This window comes from Monodelphis domestica, chromosome 7 (assembly GCF_027887165.1).
Source record: "Monodelphis domestica isolate mMonDom1 chromosome 7, mMonDom1.pri, whole genome shotgun sequence".
NCBI lineage: Eukaryota > Metazoa > Chordata > Mammalia > Didelphimorphia > Didelphidae > Monodelphis > Monodelphis domestica.
In genome coordinates, this window is record NC_077233.1 from 188313608 (window position 1) to 188338793 (window position 25186).

Here is a 25186-nt window from a genome sequence, read left to right on the forward strand (position 1 = left end):
AAGATTCCACATTCCTATCCCTGACAATCCTCCCATCCCAAAGATTTAGCCCAACTCTACCCAGCCTATCCACTTTCTAACTCTATCCAGCCTGTGTCATAGACAACAAACTTCCCTTTCCACCTCCTCTCTCTAATAACTCTTATTGAAACCTGACTTCCCCCTGATGACATAGTCTGTCAGGACACCCTTTCTGGTACTATTTGCACTTTTACTTCTTGTCTTCAATAATCTCTTTTTTTTTTTGAAGTTCATGCTACTCATATCTACTGGCCAATTAAAATCCTAGTAAGCAACTATCAACAATACAACCTACAACCTACCATCACCCCCTTCCTTCCTAAATGAATTCAATATCTGGTTCACAATTTTTCTTTTTTCCCTAACACCTGTCCTCATACTAGGAGATTCCACCATAAATATTGATACTCTCTCAAATACCCTGATCATTTAATTCCTCAACCTACTCAGCTATGCCACACAAAATATGATCATACTTCTGAGCTTGCTATCAATCACAAATGTTCAAGAATTATGAAATTCCTTTATCTGATCAAAATCTATTGATTTTTCACCTTTCTTTCTGCATTCCCTTACAAACCTCTTCTCTTCATATGCACTGTGACCTCCAATTCCTTTACTCCTTAATTATATCTCCCCTTTTCCAAATCTTGAATCTCTTGGTAAACCAATTCAATTCAAGGGTTGTTCATTTTCAGTATGCATTGATATACACAATACCTACCAGTTGATATATTGATTTTTTGTGAACTTCAACTTATAATTCCTATATTGCACAAATATGAATATTACAGAATACCCAGGATCAAACTTAAATTAAAAGGAATTTCAAGATAAATTCAGTTTGGATTTTACAAAATTTAAAGAGTTTATATCACAAAACAATCAGATTCCAATCCTGTTTCCCTCTACAAGGTGGCAAATTCACATGTTGTTATTTAGAGAAAAGGCCATATAAAAGAATCTCAAATCCTCTTGTTAAAACACTCCTTATAGAAAGTCATGTTGTTTAAGGATACTGTTAATGTCTTATTCAGGTACCAAATGTGTGAATTACCTTAGAAAAACAGATTCTATTGCAGCTAGGTTGTTTGATAAATAAAGTTATGGGCCTGGAGAAAGGAAAACTCAAATTGAAATATGGTATTCAGACACTTACTATTTGACCCTAGGCAAGTCACTTAACCTCTGGCTGCCTCAGTTTCCTCAACTGCAAAATGAGAATAAAAATAGCACCTACTTGCAGGGCTGCTCGGAAGATCCGATAATATTTGAAAAGTGCTTAGCATATTACCTAGCACATAGTAAATGCCATATAAATGATAACTATTATTACAAGTTTTAAATTCAAATTCAAAGTCAAGAGTTGCTTTCTGATGATTTTTTGAGAAACTCCTTAATGAAAATTGTGACAGCTAACTTAGGGTAAAAAAAAAAGTAAATCTTTTTATTTCTTTTTTTTTAAACCTTAGAATCCACCTTAGAATCAATACTGTGCATTGGTTCTAAGGCAGAAGAGTGGTGAGGGCTAGGCAATGGGGGTTAAGTGACTTGCCCAGAGTCACCCACCTAGGAAGTATCTGAGGTCAAATTTGAACCCAGGACCCCTGTCTCTAGGCATGGCTCTCAATCCTTTGATCCACCCACTGCCCCCAGGAATGTTTTTAAAGAGTTTTTATCACTTTAATGTCTCCAAGTTGTGACCAGTACTATAACAATTTTGGTTTGCTCCCCTTTCCCTCACCTTCAGCTGTTTGTCCTTCTCTTTTCAGCATCTGGACAGCTCCTACGTATTTCTTGAGCTGTACTTTCAGCACTTCATTTTCTCTGCAGAAAAATTAAAAAAAAAATTTAAAGGATATTAACACATGAGTAAATTAGAGGCAGGAAAACCTATCTAAAGAAAAACATATTCTCTGCTTCCTATAAATATTAGTATTCAATCTGTCTTAAAGGTTACTCTCACTGGGAAAATACAGAAATGTATCTGATAACAGAAGAAATCCTGAGCATGCTTAAGTAGGACCTCCAACAGCTATTGTATGCAATAGGGAAAAAACTAATCTAAGTGACTATAGCACATACTAATTCAATATATTTATTTTAAAGTCATTCATTCTATGGTTGTTTCATTCTATGAATTCTTTCACTCTATAAATGATTAATACAGCTGTTATAATTTTTAAGGATTGTGAACTGGAAATAAAGAGGATGTCCAATTGGGGAATGACTGAACAAAAATGTGGTATATGATGGTGATAGAATACTATTATCCTATAAGAAATTATGAATAGGATGATTTCAGAAAGAGCTGCGATGCAGAATGAAATAAACAGAACCAAGAAAACTGTACACAGTAACAGCAATATTGTAGAATGAACACCTGTGAAAGACATAACTACTCTCAGTAATATGATGATACAGGAGAATTCTGAGTACTTAGGACAAAGAATGCTATTCACCTGAGGATGAAAAACTGTTGGGAGTTAAAATGCAGATCAAACCATGCTATTTTTCACGTTAGTTTATTTGGGTTTTTATTTGGGGCTTTTGGTTTTATATGACGATTCTCTTATAAAAACAAACAATATAAAAATGTTTTGCATTATAATACATGTATAACCCAGATCTGATTGCTTATCATCTCTGGGAAGGAGGAGGGAAGAAAGAGAGGGAGATAATTTGAATGATATAACTTCAGAAAACTTATGTGGAAAATTCTTATTATATGTAATTTGTAAAATAAAATATCTTTACAAAAGAAAAAAATGTTAAGGTTTATAACACCATTTTCACATGTGATCTCATTTCATCCTTACAGTAACCCTGTAAGATAGGCATTGGAGCCATTATTATCCCATTTTTCATACAAGAAAACTGACTTTTTTATAGGTGAAATGGTTAGCCTATGGCATGTCTTCAGGTGAGTGTGGAGAGGGGGAGGAAAGCAGCCTGCACCACGTTCCTCTGGCTTTCTAGTAATGAGCTATGGTGAACTCTGTACTGGGGCAACACTAGGTATACCTACATAGAGGTTTCTAAGTGCCCCCGGCGGTACCATAGGTTTGCCACTATGAGACTAGAGTCACATAACTAATGAGTGGTAAAGACAGAAAGTGAAAACAGGTCTTTCTGGCCCCAAGTTCACCATTTTAGATACTAAACTTATATTACATCTGAAAGTTAGCATGTATCATTTTGAGAATAGTTATTACTCTAAGGAGCTCTTGTAAAAGGAGTCAACAACTGGAGAACCATCAATGTTACTCTTTAACTAATACTAAGGACTAATCTATAACGGTCACCTACAGAGGTTAGAGCACTCTTTAGTATTTAATAAATGTGAGACCCTGAGCAAATCTATTTACCTGAGGAAGTTCTCTAGAAAGTATTTAATAAGTCATACAGGGGCTGACATTTAAGCATTGAAAAAAGAAGTGTGTGTGTCTGTGTATATACCCACAACCACATCCACACACAACTTTTTTAAAACCTGTATTGACCATCTGGTAATGAGTTAAATTGACGGAAAATATCTAACTAGTTTTTGTTTTTTTAAGCTCCCAGAAGAATTTATTCAATTGTTTTATGGTTTATGATTTGGCTTTATCCTGAACAAAGCTGTAAATTCCCATTTCCTATTGTCTTAGCTCACTCTATTGTGAATTTTAGAATTACTCCACCCTGCTTAGTCTTTAGAATTCTAGCAACCAGGAGTGTATACACCCCCCACTTAAGAATTAAGTGTGGGGGAGGAAGGTCTATGACAATGCTAGCATGTGACAAATCAGAAACCCACTGACTGACCCCCTGGGCCATTGAAAGCCAAGTTTAAGTCACCAAGTCACCATTGCTTTGTGTAAGACACAGGAAGTTACATAAAGAATTTCCTTTCTATTTCAAGTCATGGAATTTACCATGGAGGCCATGGAATTTACCATGGAGGAGCTCCAGCATGAGACCTGACACTGCTTCCCTTAGACGATCAGGTGATGAGTGATAAGGCTGACTTCTCTCTTTCCTTGGCTTTTCTGGAGGCAACAGCCTCTGGAAAGGCCCATCTCTTGGGACTTCCTTTCCCTTGGCTTTCTGGAGTCACTAGCCTTTGGAGAAACCCCTTGACTGAGGCCTCTGAATTCCTGTCAGGTTCAGATCAGCCTGGGACAGCTATCCTTCCCTTTTTCCTCTCTCTATCTCTCTCTCTCATTCTTAATTTCTTCCTTCTATTGTATATAAATAAACCACCATAAAATTCCATTCTGACTTGAGTATTTCATTGGGATTTAGAATTCAAATGCCTGGCAACCAACTTTATATATATATATATATATATATATATATATATATATATATATATATTCAGTCCAACCATAAAATTTACCCCTTACACTAGTGATGCCACAAGCCTGGAGTTCCTCTTTGTTTTAGGAGTATGAAAAAACTATGATTAGTTTAGGCCTCAAAGCCCCATGGTTTCAAACAAAATCTTGGACTTAAAAGAAGCTATATTCATATATAAGGTCCAACATGAGTGACCACTGAATCAATTAACATTTCTAAACCTAAGTTTTATTCATTTATTAAGAATAAATAACATTATTTGCATTTCTCAATTATTAAGAATATTTTATTTTGTCTCTGGCTTTTTACATACAATATAAAAATTCTAATAATCATAGAATTATGAGATCATTTATTTTATACCAGAAGGAACCTCAAAGATAGCTGACTTTTATGTACCACTTTAAAGTTTGAAAAGCATCTGACAAGCACTATCATATTTGTTTTTCACAACACTGTGAAGCAGGCAATATATAGGTAGATGGTTTTATATATATATATATATATATAAAATTAAGTCTTTCTGGGTCTCTAAATTCAACATGGAAGCTCTGAAAACTGTAAATGAATAAATTGTCCTTTAATTCACAAGCCAATTCTATTCTTCAGTGATACGCTGTAGAGGTAAATTGATTTTCTGGATCTGAAATAAGAAGAAATATTAGCAAACTGACTGGCTAACTATGTAAAACTACAAAGGGCCTTTAAGGAAAAAAACTTTTCTCAAAAAATTTTCTATCTTCCTTTTCTGTCCTGAAGCTTCATCTCTCTGATCCAAATTTGAATTAAAGTCACATACTTTAAGAAAGAAGTGAAAATGCAATTTAAATGTTTCAACAATACTATAAATGTGTCTAAATAGTTAGGTTATCTGTTTATATTTGTCAAAAAGCTCAGATAATTATTCAGATCATAAGTCTGAGTCAGACTGCTTCCCAGGATCTTTCTTCATCTCAATCTATATTTCAAACAGAATTATTTAATAACACTTCCCTCCTATTTTCTGGTCATGATCAATCTTTTTTTTCTTTAAGAATACCATAAGAATCTACCTAAAACTGAACCTATGAGATAAAAGACAATAAGATTTTTGTAAAAGTATAATTCCAAACAAAATGATGGGATTATGTGGGTAACATATCAACCACTATGTAGAAATGTTTCAGACTTTGAGGCAAAAGAAAATTTTGCAGTGAAAAAGTAGTTGAATATATATGTAGTACATAAATTCTGTACACTAATGATATCCAAAATACAAGTCTCATGCTTAAAACAGTATTATAAATTATACTCAGCTCTAAATCTATGATCCTTTAAAACCCTAATAAGCAATTAACTACTGGACAAAAACAAATCTGGGCACATTTACATTCCCATCAACCAAAAGAGTAGGTCAGTTAAATTGGCTGAGAATGAGAATGACTTTTTTAACCTTAATAAAAATAAGTTGTTGTTTGGTTGGCACCAAAGATTGTTTCTTTCAGTTTTAGACTCATTAAATGCATGCATATTAAAATCAAGTAATCCACTTTCCTGAAAACTGTCCCTCAATGTTGCAGAAAGCAATAATGTAAAAGGTAAAAGTAGCATAGAAAAGTAAATGTATCAGCATGGCTACCATCATTTTTAATAAGTACCTATGGGGATTTAAAGAAACATTCCTCTCAGTCCTTCTCTAAGGTATATGCAGTATTCACAGGTTTTACTTACTCAGGAAAGCATTTTTAACTTTCTTAGCATTTGGTAAAAGAAAGGAAGAAGATAAAACTATATATCACCAAGATCAAAAATTCATTTCCTTTAACAAATATTATGTGCCAAGCCTTTTGCTAAACTCAAGGTAAGATTATTTTGTTTGAAGACATTTTTAGACATTGTTTAAGACATTAAGCTCTTCCTCATGTAGAGCTTCAACAATCTAATGAGTCCCCAGATATATATCACATGTTTGTATATATATTTGCATATATATATGACTACACTATACAAATAACATAAAAGTTCAAGAGAAAGGTAGAAAAAAATGCTGTATGAAATTAAAGCAGGATGAAGGCATAGGAAAGAAGAGAGAATCAACAAGTTTTTATGGAGGAAGTCACATTTAAATTGGACTTTAAAAAATGGGTAGATGTTCAATTGACAAAGAAAGGAAGCTGGAACATTTTGGACAAGAGCAAAGGCTCAGAGAGGAAGAAAAGAGTAGATGAGTTTAGTAGAGTATGGAGGAGAGTACGTTCATCGACTTTAAGCAAGAAAGGTTCTTAGAAACCATCTAGTTCAACTTCCTCCTTAGTAAGTGTGAATACTGAGGCACAGAGGACAAGTGACATGTCCAAGAATGAGTTACTCAGATAGAAGAGTAAGAGCCAGAATTTTTACCTAAGTGAACTGACTAAAACCCCACTATTATTCTCTATAAGATGTGCTGATTTCCTCTAGCCAGCTCCAATGAGACTAATCACATTATAACAACTTCATATGTGTAACGAAATATCCAGCACTGCTTTAAGTATAAGAACAATTAAGATTTGGAAACTTCTTCTGGTAATAGGTTTTTTTCTATAATGAGATCATTCCTCATGGATTTTTAACTGTATACTATCATTCAGGATTCCTAATGGGAAATTGTATAATCTGCAAAATTTTCCCATACCCAAGATAATTCTTGGCTTTAAATCTAGTAATTTATGTGCTATTTTTATCATTTGGGGAAATTAGGTCACATGCCTCGCATTTTCTCCTTATTTAGAATTTTTGTATTTAATAAACAAAAAAGAATATAATGGGGGGGGGGGGGGGGGAGAGACTAGGGAAAGCAATACCAGACTATAAAGAGTCTTGAATGTCAGACAAAGAAATCCAAACTTTAATCTTTGAGCAGAAGACTAGAACCACTGAAGGTTTTTGAGAAAAGAAATGACCTGACTGGATGAATTATAATAGATTCTTGCTTTAAAGAAAATACACTGAGCAATAACAGCTAACATTTACATATGTATTTCTCCTTAATTAGAATGTGGGCTCATACCCCTTACTTTTCTATAATTACCTATATTTCTATTTTTGCTCTACACATAATGATTGTTTAATAAATGCTTTATTCCTTCATGAATATAATATTATATCTCATTTGATTTACACAACTCTATGAGGTAGGTTTCTATTTTATCCTGATTTTACAGACAGGAAAATTGAGTCTAGGACAGTGATTTGCCCAATTATATGACTACTATCTGAGACAGCATTTGAATTCTACATCCTGACTCCAAGTCCTATTCTTTAAACTCTTCTCCCCTCTAAATGCAGGGCTGGATAAAGGAACACAAAATTCCTCTCAATGCTTTTTTTTTTTTTTAGAGAGCAGAAATTGGATTTTTTTTTCATTTCCTCTATGACAAGAGGAAAGACTCAGAGAGGAAGAAAAGAGTAGATGAGTTTAATAGAGTAATATTCTCTGCTTAGTTTCAATTCCACACAACAAGGTGTCTCAGAATCAGATAAATTCTATTGTATCTCCTTCCTCCCACCTTACCAGCTTGAATTTTGGTGATGTCTTCCCCCATTTGTTTGTAAGCTCCTGGGGGGGCAGCTGGAGAGATCAGTGGATTGAGAACCAGGCCCAGAAACAGGAGGTCCTGGGCCTCCTGCTTCTGGTCAAAAATGGCCACAGACATTTCCCAGCTGTGTGACTCTGGGCAAGTCACTAAGCCCCCATTGCCTAAACCTTACCACTCTTATGACGTAGAACCAATACCCAGTATTGATTCTAGGTTGGAAGGTAAGGGTTTAAAAATATATATATATTGTAAGCTCCTAGAGAGCAGAGGCTGTTTCTTTTTCTTATTTATGTCTTCCATGCTTAGCATAGTACTTGGCACAGAATAGACTTAATAAATGTTTATTGAATTGAATTTTCAAACTTTTTGTTCTCAGGATTCCTTTACATTGTTAAAAATTATTGCAACCCAAAGCAACCCAAAGGGTTTTTCTATATGTAGATTACATATATTTACATTTACTATATTAGAAATTTAAGCTATTTTTAAAATTATCTATAATTTCATTTAAAATAATAATCATTATATGTTAATATAAATAACATTGTTACAAAACAGCAAGATTATTAAAAAAAATATTAGTAAGAAAAGTATTGGTTTATATATTTGCAAATCTCTTGAATGTAGAGCTTAAGAGAAGACAGCCGGATTCTCAAAACAGTTTTTTGCATTTAGTCGGTTGCAATATACTGTCTTGATTGAAGTAAGTGAAGAAAATTCATTCTTCTGCAGATACGTTATTAGAATAATAGAGAAGCATTTTAATGGGCAAATAATGTATTTGTGTTATTATAAAAATTATTTTGACCTCAGGTACCCCTGAAAAGGTCTAAGGGACCCTCAGGATACATAAGCCAAACACTGAGAAGTATTTCTCTATGCAGTGTACCATCTAAATGCCTCAGTTAGAATGGAATAAAGAGGCCACTTAAATGACTGAGTGTCCTCTCTGGGATTAAAAGGGGAAAATGCTTCTGAATAAATTAATTCCAGGTAGAATAGTTACATAACTGCCTAGTAAAGCACAGCTAAACTGTTATGGAAATGCAAGAGTAGAACCTCTCAACCTTTTTGTGACACAAACCCTTTTGGAAGTCTGATGAAATCTATGGATCCCTAATTCAGAATTGTGTTTGTTTCTTAGATTCATATTTGACAGGACTACTACATTGCAGGCACAAGTCAATAAAATAGAGTTGTATTTTTTTCTCCATCCAACTTCATAGACTCCTTGAAATCTAGCCACAGTTTCTTTGGGGTGTATGGAATGATGAATTTTGCTTTGCTAACTGCAGAATAAGACATATTACAACAAAAGATAAGGAAACATTCTCAAAGGAATCTGAAATAATTAAAATGTATCCTTCATGCACTTTGGCCTCCATACTTTATTTTTATAATGGATAGCATACTATCTTTTTCTATTCTGTTTTGAATATTGAAGGGGTGGGGAAGGTAAAAGAAATTTTGGAATATTTAAAAAAAATTTTTTTTAAAAAACCTTTACCTTCCATTTTAGAATCAATATAGTATATTTGTTCCAAGGCAGAAGAGAGGTAAGGTACCAGGCAATGGAGGTTCAATGACTTGCCCAGGGTCACACAGCTGGAAACTGTCTTAGGCCACATTTGAACCTAGGACCTCTCTTCTCTAGGCCTGACTCTCAATACACTGAGCCACCCAGCTTCCCCCTAAAATGTTTTTAACAACCAAAAAAGCAACATTAAGTCAACACTGATGTAAGTATAAAACTATAAACTTACACTTGAATGGGGAGATCTACCCATTTTTAGATTTAATCACCAAAAGTGTAAACATCCCACTTAATCATTGAATGGGAGAGGTCTGTGATCCACATGTGTAATATTGGATGACAAATCAGAATCAAACTGACTAACCCCTGGGTAGTCCTAAGCAAAGCTTCAACTGTGATTGGTAGACATAAAATTAGGGGAAGGTACAGGAAGTGGCACAAAAGAAAGTGTCTTTAAAAGGGAGTTACAACTTCCTGAGTTCACTTCAAGTTCAACTTCTTCTGGAGTTCTGAGTTTGAGATGGAGGCTGGTGAAGAATCTGCTGACTGAACCTGAGACCTTCTAAGTCTGTTCTTATATCTTTCCCTTTGGATTAACATGTGGCAAGTGAAAGAGCTGAATCCTTTCCTGGATTTTCTGAACAGACTAGCCTCAGGAGAGACCTATCCTTTTGAGAGAGGCTCCCTGCATACCTAGGTCTTCGGCTCAAAAGCCAAGGCATCTCCGGCTAAGGACTAAACACCCCTTCCTCGATTGAACCAGGGGTCAGAGCAAAATACTTAGAGCTTAGGCTAGATATCTTACCCCATCCTCTCTCTGATTTCCTACTTTGCTCTTTCTATATTTTGTAAATAAATAGTAAATCAAATCTCTTTGGAATTTCATAAAATTCCTGGCTACCCTTTTCTAGAATAATCCAATCCAACCTTTTTATAAAATCCCCTTTTACCCCCTTACACCTACCATCAGAAAGTATTTATTAAGAGCTAACTGCATGCCTGGCATAGCATGCTAAGTCCTAGAAATAAAAATATAAACAGAAAGAGTCAGTCATTGCCCTCAAAGAGCTTATGTCTTAATGCCAATTCTACTTATCCTCCAAGAGATTACTTTTAAACTGCATAAGGAAAAATATTACTTCTAGACTGTTGTCATGTTACATACAGCATACTTTCAAGTAGCAATACATATAAACATACATGGTCACAAAAATGAGAAATAAAATCTAATGATCCAAGTTATAAAAATAATAGTCCTAAAATTATCATACTGGGGAAAAATATTTTATACAATATGAGCTAATTAATCCAGTGGCTTTGAGTATGGCATGAACAAGGTTAAGAGCAAACCTTCTACTGGCAGGTTAGCTTTCCTCTGATCCACAGACATAGACTACATCTCAATCCTCAGCTAACCCTTTCATAAATATATGTGACTGGTCACAAGTAAGGCAGAGAAAGTGATAAATAAATAATAACAAATTATCACATTAAATTAATAACATCCAAGGGCAACATCTTCATATATGAAGAATGACATAATCTGATATATATGATGAATGTGAATACAGCAAAATTCTTTGACTACTAAAAATAATCTATAAACCAGATGGCTTCATTATTTTTGGTTTCTTTCTATAGCATCTTTTTGCTTTCCCATTTTTGTGCAGAAAATAACAGTAACAAAATAAGCTTCTGACAGAGCAGATTTGTTTTCCAAAATTCTTTTCCTTTTAAAAAAGATGATTGGGCAAATGTTAATATAAACAAGTGTCAGTAATAAATCTGACATTGGTAGGGAGGTGGAGGGACTTTTACTAGAGTAATTTCAGAGTGAAATTTGTAGTTTAAGGTTCATCATACCATAAAAGAAAATTAATTTTATAAAAATTGAATAAAACCATAAGTAGTAAACTATGACCCAAACTCTATTTCTCTGCCCAGGGATCTACATTCCATAGCATATCCACACATATTAGGATAGTGACTGATATGCATAATTGATGAATGAACCTAAACACCTGTAATGCCCTGATGTGCTTTCCCAATCATTAAAAGGAAGACAAACACAAGATTAGTGGGGAAGATTTAATATTAAATGAATTTTTTAAAAATTTAACTGTTTGAAAACTATAAATCAATATGTAATATATGTGATAATACTCTAATAATCAGAATATTTGATTAAGAAATATTCCATTCTTCAAATCATGCCTGATTATAGAGAATTTACAATGTCAGGGCATTTTTTAAATTTAGTATATATGCTTTATATATATTCTATGATTATTTTTTTTATTTCTATTAAACATGATAGAGTTCAAACGACATGAAATAGGTTCATCAAAGAGATTTTATAATTAAATTTAATTTTAATTCATCTAGCATAATAAAATAACTACAGGACATGACAATCACCAAGTCTTATTCTTTGGTTGCAGTATAGTTAGATTATCATAAAAAAAATTTATGAAGCATCTGCTCTCACTACATTATAAACAAGGATGGTGACTTTTTAAAAAATGTTTTTTACTGTCAGTCAATGAAAAAGCATTTATTAAAAGCTTATTATATGCCAAGCACTGTGCTAAGCCCTGAGAATACAAATATAAGTAGAAAGTCAATGCCCTCAATGAGTTTATGTTCTATTATAAATCCTACTTATCCTCATTTTTAATATACACAAGGAAAAGTATTATTTCTAGACTGTCATCATAAAATGTTACACACCACAGATAACATGATAGTTATTTAAGAAGAATAATGAAAAAAATAATCATTCATATCTATATAGTGCTTTATATACATCATTTAATAAATAGAGGATAAAGACCACAAAACAATATGAAAATTTAACCACCTGAAGAGGGCATATCCTGGTTTTATAAGGTCAGAGACATAAAAAAAAAAGGAATAGAAAGAAAGACAACAAATATCAATATACTACAAAATAAAAACTGCACAGTAGATAAATGCATATTAATTAACCTGTACAAAGCAGATAGATTTTTACATAAACACATACATTGAGAATTTAACACTGCTAGTTGCTTTAAAACAGCAGGAAGAAAAGCAAACCATCAGGTAAATTGCAAATGCTTGTGAAATATCTGCAAATTACTTCAATAATTAATGTTTGTAAATTAATTATTGCTGCCCCAGCGTCAGAATAAACAACTAAGTAGTCCAGACAACACTACTCTGTAAGTATAATTACTTGAAACAAAACTAATGAACCCTTTCAGGGCCCTAGAAAGGCATAAGTGTCACAACTGCACAACACAAGTCTACAAAAGTCATCCCTGCCTCCTTCTCCAACAAGAATAAACTTGGTCAAAGGTACCATGGATTAAGAACATGATACTATTTTTAAATAAGCAATAATCAGTCATTAAAACTATAAAAAGAATTGTTCTTTAGGAACCAAGATTATGATTCAAAAGAACAGTCAAAATAACAATAAGAGTCATAAAAACGCTCAACTCTAATGTTTCTACAAGGGGAGGAAGGGAGGGAGGGAGGGAGGGAGGGAGGGAGGAAGGGAGGAAGGGAGGAAGGAAGGAAGGGAGGGAGGGAGGGACGGAGGGAGGAAGGAAGGCATAGAGGGAAGAAAAGAAAAGAGAAGAAGGAAAGGAAGGAGAAATGAAAGGAAAGGGGCATGAAAGAGAAGGGTCAAGAAAAAGAAACAGGGAAGAGACAAGGAACTGAAGGAAGGAAGGAGGGAAGAAAACACAAGAGGGAGAGGAGGAGAACACTGAAATGGGAGAGAAAGAGAAAAAGAAAAACGGAGGGAAGAGACTACATGTGCGGTTGTAAAAGGGCTATATACAAAAAAATGTTATTATGTGGGGTGAGTGCAAATAGAGTCATGTATAATACCAAGATTGTGGGTCTATGTAACTAGGTGGTATCCTTGATATTAATAGGGAAGTTCTGAAGAAGGGAGTGTTTGGGGAGAAAAGATGAGCTGACTTGGAAATGTTGAATTTGAGATGTCTATGAGACATCTAGTTGGAAATATCAAATAAAGAGTTGGTAATAGAAGAAGAGATATAGGACAATAGTCAGAATGGAAAGGGCAAGTAAAGTAAGCAAGGAAAAATTCAAATAAGATTAGAATTTAAAAAAAAAACAAATAAAGGGAAAAACTTTAAGAATAGGGAAGACATGGAAATATGTGTAGGTAGCAGATAAAGACTGGTGAAAGAGTGCAGGTAAGAGGGGGCAATCTGATGGAGAAGAAGGAATGAAATCTTCGAGGAGTTTGTCTTTTAATTTAGATTAGGATAACAACATTACCCTAAGAAGCTAAGTCATTTAAAAGGAAAGTTTTAATTTAGTTTCCTACTCTATAAAATGAGAACAGTTATTCTCAAGGCTCACAGAATGCTGTGGTCACATCAGTACTTAACATCTTTCCTTTCTCTTCAACTCTGTTTTCAGACTATCCCTTCCATTTTTGCACTTGTTTTTCTTCCCTTAAAGTTCCTTTCCAAATTCAAGCTCTTTTCTCTCTTCAAAAAAGACTTCTTTCTATTATTTTCCTGGGACTCCTAATTGCTTGGCTGATGGAACAGAGTGATGGGATCCATCATCTCAGATAATCAGTTATCTGGCTGCACTAAGGGTCACAAGTCATCATCATTACCAGAATGCAAATCTGTTGAGTCTAGACCTATACACCATTCAGAAAGATTGAATAGGAGTTTTTATCCTCTATCAGCCAAAAGAAACAAACATTGTTTAACTCTCCTTTGCACTTTTTTCCCTTTAAAGGTGAAAAAATGGAGCAAATTAAAATGTAGTTTTTTTTTATATTTCTCCTTAACTTTCTGCAGACCTTTTGTGACTTTTCCTCTGAAGTTTCTAATTTCTACCAGCTGGAAAGAGAAATCCATAAAAAGCTTGTCTGGTTTTTAGTGCACTCTCCCATTTCCACAATTATACTATTTTTTTATAAACTTCATCTGATTAGCCAGCTGGTAAATTCAGCTCCAGAGCAACCTGTTTTTCCCATTTCATACCTGAAACCAGGGAAACAACCAAAACACATCAAATAGCTCATGAAGATAATTAATTGTAAATGATATATTCTTCCAACTACACAGAATGAAACATATCATAACTAGTATTCTAATCTTAGAACACCATTTTACATTCAGTTCTTATTTCACATACACCCTGCATCCAAGCATTCTCCATGGTATATGAGGGAATAATGCAGCTCAATTATTCCTCTACCTCAGGAAAGAAAGCTAAATAACTTCTTGAGAAACAAAGGGAAAGAGAGCAGTCATGGAAAATCCTTAGAGCTCCAGAAGAGTAGGCAGAATTTCTAGGGTTTGGAATCTTCTATCATTTCCTCCAACTGTAGATACTTGTGAAATGTGCATTTTAACCCTGAAAGTTCCATCAGCCTGTGGGAATTATGAAGCAAAAGGTGAACTGCTTTATAAAATGCTCTAGTTAGTGCTACAAATAAAAGTACTCTCCTTCTAAAAGAAATGCTCTCATAATTAAAAAGAAAAGCCATTCAGGCACAAATGGTGTATTACACCTACCTTCTAAGAACTTAGAATAATTTTTCTAAGGGAAAAAATAAATTAATAATAATAACAACATTTATTGCCAAATGGAAGAACAAAAATGACAAGCCTCTAATCATAGAGCTATCATCCCAAAAAGCAATATAAAAACAAGGGGTTGTTATGAAACATAATAAAAATTAATTATTATAAAGGGCCACTAAGAACACAGAAGTATTGGTCAAAAAGGTAGACTGAAACTACTGCTCAAGAACATGCATCCCCTTATCCTTCCTGCCCAAATACTTTAACCTCTTGACCTTGATTTACCATCTGTCCCCATGGCCAGTGTAATTGCAAGCTATCCACTTTGTTAGAGCACAGGTAGAAGAGACAAAATAAACCTAACTCCTTTAACATAAGGCACTATTTATAAACATGCACTCATTATCCAAGCTGGATTCCTGGAAGAATGGATGGAACAATAGCCTGCACATACTCATAATGTAAGGAATCTTGCTGTGGAAGCATAAATACAACATATTTAAGATAAAGTAGCATTCAAGAATAACAAAATGCATGATTATTATTATTACAATAATAAACATCACAGTTCTCTGAGGATTATAATACCTAGCTGTCACTTCATGGATATGTCATAAAGACCTACAGAGAAAAAAAATCTATAAAGTCCTTCAAGAGGTGCCAGATAAAACCAAAATATAATTACCATTATTATTTAGCAAACTGCTTTGATGGAAAGGAAAAGTACCCCTAGGATAGAGACGGTCCCTTTCTTTGACAGTAGACAGTGTGCATGTATGTGTGAGTTTATATATGTGAACAAGTGAATTGCTAATTCAAAATAAATGTTGCTTCTTCAGTAAAACTATTTTTACAAAAACCTAGTTTCTCTGGGGCATGGAAAGGAGACCCACTGCAATTTAAGAGAAATAACAAGAAACAATAGCTAAGAGAAAAAACAAAGGTTGCTTATGGGAGAGAAATCTGTTTCCTGCAAGCAAGAACTCAGCTGCTTTAGAAGCCAAGAAATATCTGAATTGGGAATATTAGGGGATGCACCAAAGCCAGAAGGAAGAAATTAAGTCACTATAAAAATATAAGTAAAAAATATATGAATTTTTTTTGTTTTTGCAAAATGCTGCTACCATAATTCATAAAGTTCAATGAAGATGCTATCACCACCTTAATGTAATTATATATGCACTCCTATCTCAGCATAAAAGCCCAAAGAGTTCAGGACATTTACAAGCTGTTTTGGAGGTAGCAAATTTATTTTCATTTCACAAGATTCAGAAAGTTGACAAAACATTAGAAAAACTAATGTTGCTCAAAACAGTCTGTCATCACTGCCTGAGTATACTTAATTAAAATATTTTTTTGTCTCTATGCAATATCAAGTAAGTGCTCTCATAATAAATTATTGAAAGATCAGCAGGAAAAAAAAATCCAATTTTAAAAAGAGTCAGGATTCTGGACTCAAGGGTCCCACCATAGCAAAGTCACTAGATACAAAAAAGTCAGTAAATATTGCTAGAAACCTAATTTTAAAAGAGTTTTTATAAAGGTGAGTGCTGAAGAATAAAATTCTCAAGGATTATAGGAATCTCACTAGGCAGAGTAGGGTTAGAAATCACTGGGGAAACAGAGACCCCAACCGCCACTAATAGCACTTTTTAATGTTAATCTACAGAAGTAAAGATTTATAAGCTGGGGTGAAATAAACATACTCTGTAAGGAATTTAACTATTTTTCAGATTACTTATTAATTCCTGTATATTAGTGAGAATTGCTATGTATGTCCTGAGTCTGGGATCTGGGTCAGAGATATCATCCAGTCTGCTGCTTTTTGCATTTTCTTTGTCCTTGGGAATCCCAAGAAATGTCTTCCTTTTTTAACATAATTTGATTAATAAATTAAAGGGAGAAGGGTTTTTTTCCTGAATATGTGACCTGTTGACCTGTGGGAATAAAGAAGTAGATAGATTGATGGACCACCTCTTAATTAAGCTATCACCAAACAAAGACATGTGGGGATGTTGAAGGAAAGGACTGAATAATGAGCTCCTAAAAATCTATTTATTAGGCTGCCTGACCCACCTCTTATTGTTCCTGATCACAAGAGAGCCATGAAGACCTATATCACTTTATCGGCTATGATGCTGGCCTAATCAGTAAACCTGATATAATGTAAAAACTTAAATTATTTTCTAAAATCAGTCTCAAAATGATTTTAATTGTAACACATCTTAATCAGTTTTAAGCTGGCAATAAATTCTGACTCATGATTCATCATGTTCTCTTAATAATTAATTACCTTCACTTCTTAAAATCACTGGTAGGTTCCTCATCTGGTGCTTTGCTTGTCAAGGAGGGAAGAACCATTCCTGGAATAGATATACTATAAGAAGAAATCAGGTGGCTCAGTGGATAGAAAGCCAGGCCTACAGACAGGAGGTCCTATGTTCAAATTCAGTCTCAGACACTTCCTAGTTTTGTAACTTTGGGCAAATCACTTAATCCTAATTGCCTACCCCTGACCATTCTTCTATGTTGGAACTAATACTTAGTATTGATTCTAAGATAGAAGAAAAAGGGTTTAAAAAAAAGTATACTATATGCTCCTATTTACACCAAGAATGGTTAAGGACTGAGATGTTGTGGTTTTGTTATACTTAGTCCGAATGTAATTAATTGTTACCACATATACTACACATAGATTTTCAATTTTCAAAAAATTCCATTCAACAAATACATTTCAACCCAACAAGCAGTTACAATGAATAAAGTAAAATCTTAATACATATCATTTGGTCTCCCTATTTTTTAGGCTACATATATATCTTTTTTCAGCAGTTCTACTAAGGCACATCACAACTAGTCTTTAAGTCTTTTTTTTTTTAAGCCTTACTTTCTGTCTTAGAATCAGTACTAAGTATTGGTCCAAGACAGAAGAGTGGTAAAAACTAGGCAATTGAGGTTAAGTGACATAATTTCAGCTAGCTGACCCTAATTTCAAGCCTTAGTTGCTTGTATCTTAACCAATATACACAGCTAGTAAATCTCACAAGTTAGATCAAACAACTAGTCCAATACTCTATCCACCATATCACAAAGCCTCTAAGGACAACACACAAAGTCAAAAATGAGGAAATCTTGATAGCACAAAAGGCCAGATACAATAATTCACTGCACCTGATGGGCCCTAAACAAGAGTTGCTGTGATGCTTTGACTTGCTAAGCTTCTCAGTTCCTAAAAATTCATAAAATTCCTGAAATGGGGATGAACAAAAAACAAAGAGCTATTATAAGGATAATTTTAGTGTTCTGACTTAAATCTAAATAATTGATCACCAGAGATGATTCCCAAATAATAAAATACCCAAGTCATCTGGGAATTTTGGAGATTTAATTAATCGAGAGAGAAGGAATTAAAGAAAGGAGAGAGAGAGAGAGAGAGAGAGAGAGAGAGAGAGAGAGAGAGAGAGAGAGAGAGAGAGAGAGAGAGAGAGAGAGAGAGAGAGAGAGAGAGAGAGAGAGAGAGAGTTAATTTAAACTGCTCTGGCTTAGGCTGAGCCAGGAAGTAGTTAAAGGCCTTGGCCAAAGTGGCCTCCCTGAGCCTAAGGGAAAGGGAGTCAGTCTTATCACTCACCACGAGACTGTCTCCAAGGAAGGTCCAGTCCTCCACTGTACTCAATCTCCTGAACTGAGTTCCAAACTGAATTCCAATCCGAACTGAATTGAATTTGCCTGACTAACTTTTTACCCCTCCTTTTAAAGAAATTTTCTCTTATATCACCTCCCCTAAAACTTCACATCTACCAATCACAGCAGATGATTTTTTTCAAGGACTGCCCATTCTTAGTTGTCATCACTCTTTAGTTCTCACCTTTTCTGGTTAGATTATATCTTCTGAGGTACTTCACACTTCTTTGTTAAGCTTGCCTTTTGTGAGTTACTTGACCTTTTTGTGATTAATTTAACCTTTACTTAACACCTTTTTGTATTAGATCTAAAAATAGACCTAGCTTAAGGTTCTAGCTTCACAATAAGGTATGAGTTAAGTACCTTCATTGTTCAATCAGGAGTTTACAACTTTATCTTCCCCTAAAGTATATCTGATTAGGGTGGAGTAATTTCCAAGTTCACACTATGAGATAAGCAATGAGACAAATGCAAAGGAACAGTCCAGGCAAAGTACTAAAGGGAATTTTAGGGAAAATAAAACACTTTTGGAATCAGCTAAGATTTCATGAAGATGATGGCTTTTGAGTAGAAGATGTAGGAGATGCTTCGCCAGACTAAGACTTGAAGTGGGAAGTAGAGTCAATTATAAATATGTGGAATAGTGTGATCAAAGACATTGAAAGGACTGATTTGAAAGATAACAGAGGATAGAGACTAATCCAATTTGGCTGATGAAGCAGGAATGTCAATCCACAATTTATGACTTGAATAGCACAGATCTGAACCCAAGTTTTCTGACTCCAAGTCCAGTGCTCTTTACATTTTTCTACCTCTTTAAATAATTTAAACAAAAACATGAAAACATGAATTAAAATTGGATGACTACCAAAATTTTTTTCTTCAATCCAATAATCTTCTTGTAATCACACAAGGGAAAAAGGAAAAAAAAATAGCATTCTGTTCCACTCCTAATTTTTCACCTTGGAAAAGTGGACAAGAAACTATTTACTTACTCCTAAAATTCTGAAACAAGGGAATTATGTTTAAAAAATATTTTTAAAGATTTTGAATTTGGATAGTACTTTTTTGTGAAAATCCTCAAATCCAAAATAGACAGATAGAAAACCCTCTTTAAAATGCTGATATTTATAACTAAGAAGAACTAGGAACCTAGGAACTTGGCAGCTTTAAAACAGGGTCCATGGAGGAAATTTTATTTTCATGTATTCCATAACTACCTAATCTATTTATTATTCATTATTTATGAAGCACCAACAGTGTAATCTTATGTAAAATAAATCTATTCCTTATGTTTTTAAATGAGCTTTTAGAATTTGTTTGTACTGGTTCAGATGCTTCCTTAAAAGTCTGTGGATGCCACACAAGGTGCTCTGCCTGTCATCATTAATTCCTCTCCTATCCTGAAGTGGGTCAATTGAAGAGTCTGTGTGTTTTCATGGTTGGTTGAAACTAAGTGTTAGAGCTGTCCACCTTGCCTCTGCTGAGCTGCAGATATTCCAGGTTGCTGATGGGAATGATGAAAATAAGATGCTTCAGCACTTTCCTTTTTACAGAGGCCACAAATGAAAACCCAGAGTTACTTAACTTGTCAAGATGAAGATTTTTTTTGTCATCCTTACACAAAGATATGCCAAGTTTCTAGGTTTTCTGAGGTCAAAAGGAAAACGTGGGGCCACTTACTACCTGGCAGAACTGTATTCCACAATGTATTCATTTAACTTACTTTATGCAACCTAAACCAGGGAAAGGAAATGCCCTAGTTATTTCCTGATGGAAGGAGCATTTGGATAATTGGCAGCACCAATAAGGCAATAATAGGCGTTTTTTATCTTCTCTCTACTTCCTAGGATGCTTAACCAACAGAATTGTGTTGTTTCAGATAATTGCTACTAGTTATTCAGATTTGCTTTTACTGCACTGTGTAAAAATGGAGATTTGAACCCTAGATTTCAATCTCCAGAAGTCCTTGGTACTTCCTAGAATTCCCTATAATCTCACATGAGTCTGTACCCGAGGAAGATCACAATTTAGTATTTAAAGGGCTCTCTGCCTCCCAAGAGCCTCTTCCTCTACCCGGAGATGACAAGATGTAGTGAGTGGGTTGCAAATGGGCTAATCAGTCTAGGCATGTGATATTTTCTATTTTGTATTGTCTTTATCCTTAATTCTAATAATCCTTAATAAACCTCATAAAATATAATACTTGTATTACTAGAGTCTAATTTAACTGTTACAGTTAATGGCAACCACTAGATTGGATCCACTAGATTGGATGAGAACTTCTCAAATTAAAAAAAAAAAAGATAGCATAGATAAAATGAATCTAAGCCACGTTTCTCCAAGGCTTTTCAGAAAAGCCTCTTGATCAACTCACGCCAGCCTGAAGCCATCCGCTCAGCACCTTCCTGATTCAGATCACTCACCTGGTCCCAGCAATCCAGACCTGTTTGACCCAATTGCTCTCCCAGTCCCTGGGAGACTTATCATCACCAGGGATGACCTGAAAGGCTGATCACCCCAGGCCAGCCCCAGGACCCAGGCTGCTGGTAGCTTCTCCTGAGTCTTCAGGAATCACAACCCAGCTGGTAAAAATGGGGGTATTCTTTCCTTAGGCTACAATTAACCTCCACATGGCAGGGGGAAGGAACCATGGGGGAGGAGGGGGAATGAGGAGAAGGAAGAGGATTTTCCAAACAGGAAGTTACAAGCATGGCTTAATTAAAAGGGTATCTTTTGAGTGCACTGATACTGTTATTTATCTCACCTGAGATTCAGGGGGGAAATTCAGTTCCCTGCAACTCTTTGGCCCAATTTGAAATTCAAAAAACCCACCTTCACTATGGGGGAGCAGCTCAGTGGCTCAGTAGATTGAGAGCCAGGCCTAGAGATGGGAGGTCCTGGGTTCTAATCTGGCCTCGGACACTTCTGGGCAATCCACTTGACCCCCATTGCCTATCCCTTACCAATCTTCTGCCTTATGCCAATAGGAATCTTAAATGGATAAAAAAAAACAAAAACCAACAAACTTTAAAGAGACTAGAGGTTATATTTTTAAGGCATTTCAGACTCCAATGTTTTATAAAAATCTGTATTTTGTTGCATTATACTGATTGTTTTGTTTAAATTTTAATTTTGATGGTTTTATGTTCATATATTAATGTATTCAATGCTATTCTGTTACACTGTTACACTGAATCTTTTTAATGTACTGGGTTTTAACTACTGTAATATTCTGTTGTTTTTCACCTAAAACTACACTGAACAAATATTATTGAATAAGCCCATATAAAAACAGCTTTTTCTATTTTTGAATTTGTAAATTGTCACAAAGAGGATAGATGGACTTTATGAAAACTAGTTCAAATTGTATAACAACCTTTGGAAAAGTTAATGAGCTAAATATCTCAAATTGATTTTAAGGGGTCTTTAGGCATGATTTTTAGAATATTTTTAACAATCAATGGTCATTTTGCCTGCCCCTAACAGGAGGTAAGGTCCATTTTAGTAGCCTAAATGAAATACAAATTTAATCCACTCCTCCCACATTTATAAAAATGTGAACGGATGGGACATCACAGTCTCATACCGAAAGAGCTGGGAAGTTAATCCCAGGGCATTGTACCCCTAGAAGACTCCCAAAAGAGTAGCATCTCTCTCATTTATAACTCTTCAGTTTACTTTACCCAACATCAACAGTACAGGGGTTTGGGTTTTTCCTAGACTCCTCTGTCACATTTTTTGTAATGATATCTAGATTTCTTGATGATGTCCTAGACCCAAATGAGTTTTACTTTGTTTAAATATGTTTACCAAGGTTGAAAGATTTGATACACCTGAAAAACTTGTGACAAGTATCCATTTTCTTTAAATGTCATATAGCAGACTCATATAAAATATGATAGGGGGTTGGTTTGCTATTATATTTAACTGGGCTATTGAGAATTTTGGGGATATTGATACCTACGTATTTGTACAACTCTTCTTTATAAAAAAAAAACTGTTACCTTGAAAAATTCATTTGCTTGTACTCACAGTGGATCATGGCCAGATATGAAGAGGAAATGGATCTAATTTTTTATAAGAAAGCTTTGTATTCTATATTTTCTTAGCTGACACATTGTGTCAATGATTATAAGCTATATTTTTGAATTTTAAAACTTTTTTATTATTATATTTTTCTTGCATGTGCAATATACTATTTCAGTTTTTTATTTTTTCTCTCCTTTTTGTATTTGAAGCACATGTCTCCAATATTGAGATTTTCTTTAACTTTTTTGATTTAGCAGTAATAGAAGTTTAAAATATATTTACTATAATGTCAATGCATGCCCCAAAAGTTTGAGACTGTAAAAATGATGCCACTAATTGTTTAAAAAAAATTATGGGACTTTGCTTAATGATTCTGTCTGATTCCAGGATAAGATTTATACAAAAGAGCCATTGCATAGGGCCAAGAAGCACAAAGCTAAACCTGAATTGTGCCAAGAGAGAAAGAGAGAGAGAGAGAGAGAGACAGAGACAGAGACAGAGACAGAGACAGAGAGAGACAGAGACAGAGAGAGACAGAGAGAGAGACAGACAGAGAGACAGAGAGACAGAGACAGAGACAGAGAGACAGAGAGAGACAGAGACAGAGACAGACAGAGAGACAGAGAAAGACAGACACAGAGAGAGAGAGAGAGAGACAGACAGACAGACAGACAGACAGACAGACAGACAGACAGACAGACAGAGACAGACAGAGAGAGAGAGACAGACAGAGAGAGACAGAGAGAAACAAATCCAAGAAAGATATTTCACACCATCTCTTGTCAAATGACTTCACATACCTCTTTCAACAGATAGTCTCATCTCCTACTTTAATTCAAGAATTCAATACATCATCATCATTATTATTATTATTATTATATTATTATTATTAAATACAATTTGGACCTTGGCTCTCTGTTAAGTGATGAGGATACAAAGATAAAAATCAAACAATCTCTGACCTAAAAAAGTCCATATGCTACTAAAATTAAAATTGAGACTATTCATCATATAAATGATAATCTAATTAAGCAACTTCTTTCATTTTATATTTGTTATTTTATACCTCTCTATAACTAATATTTTCTGCATATAATCTTACTAGATAATCCCTATTTTAGTGCTAAAATGTAAAGAATAATCCCAATTATTAATTGAGTGAATGTACAGTGATCTCTACTTATCATAGGAGTTACATTCCAGAGATCCCCATGATAGGCGAAAATCCACAGAAGTAGCTGTTATATTTATTTTATTATTTATATACATTTTAAGGCTTTATAAATCCTCCCCACTCTCCTACAAACCTTTTCAACACCCTTATTAACCTTTCCCACATTCTTATAAACACTGTGCCAATCAGTACCCAAGATACAGAACACAGCGCTGTGGTTGGTCAACTTTCATTCCATCAGCCAATACTGTGCCATGTACAATCTCAGGCTGGCAAACTTGCACAAGTGGTAATTTCCACTGTGTACAGTACAGTATTCACCCACGAAATCCCATGATATGGTGACCACAATACAGAATTAGAAAATGTTTTTTAAAACCCAGGATAAAGTGAAGACCCATAAGTGAACCAAGTGAGGGACAACTGTATATAAGAATAAGAAATCAATAATAATATTGCGAGTAAAATAACAAAGAAAATCCCTTTAAGTGCTTGCAAAAACATCCTTGCCAAGGGGAGTTTTGCACATATCAAATGTATCCACACTCCACTGAGTGTCATTTAACATTATGAGATCTCAGTTGACTTTGAAGCTACAAGAGTGATCTTGTCCATCTTTAATTTCACCACATATGAAAAAGATGATAACTTCATAGAATAGAGATAAGAAAAAGACCTGAAGTTCTTCAAGAAGAAGACCTTCTAAAAGACAAAATTCTGATTACCCCTTGAGAAGAAATATTCAAAAGATCACTTCCCTTTTAAGGGGAGAAAAAAGGGGTGTCTATGTATTCTTACTCTAAATATACCAGTTGACAAATGAGATCTGGGTCTTTGGCCAAGCTGGGGTAGGGTTAAACCCTCACATTTTGTAATTTACAACTTTCTACAATAAAATGTCAGTATGGCTCATAATTGCCTCTCAGTATTTATTTTTCTTTTTTACAGTCATGAGTTCTTTCAGTTGCCAAAATCCCTTCCATAATACTGATTATCTAGTATCTATAAGGTTTCTCTATATTCTCACCCATCCTAGCGTTATTTATTCCAATAATTGAGAGTGGCCTTCTTACTTGACAAGCTCCTCCATGTATGCCCATGATCCCTTTCCACCCTTGAATTTTCCTCTTTTGCTCATTTTCAAAATTTTACATCTACTACCCCTGCCTAAACATATTCTGAACCACAGCATCCTTAAACAAAAATTCTTATTCTACCTCTACCTTGTCATTTCCTCACGTTACTATCCTATATCTCTCCCCTTCACTGACAGCTT

At 34.6% G+C, this 25186-nt stretch overlaps 1 protein-coding gene across 4 annotated transcripts in view; it reads right to left on the reverse strand.

Annotated features, from left to right (window-relative positions):
- Window positions 1–25186, reverse strand: part of SNX29 (sorting nexin 29) — an 825026-nt gene that overhangs the window by 561013 nt on the left and 238827 nt on the right. For all 4 annotated transcript variants that reach the window (XM_056806180.1, XM_056806179.1, XM_056806182.1 and 1 more), the window contains one exon: window positions 1766–1848. In XM_056806180.1, the coding sequence (XP_056662158.1) occupies window positions 1766–1848 (83 nt within the window). The remainder of the gene's footprint in view (window positions 1–1765; window positions 1849–25186) is intronic.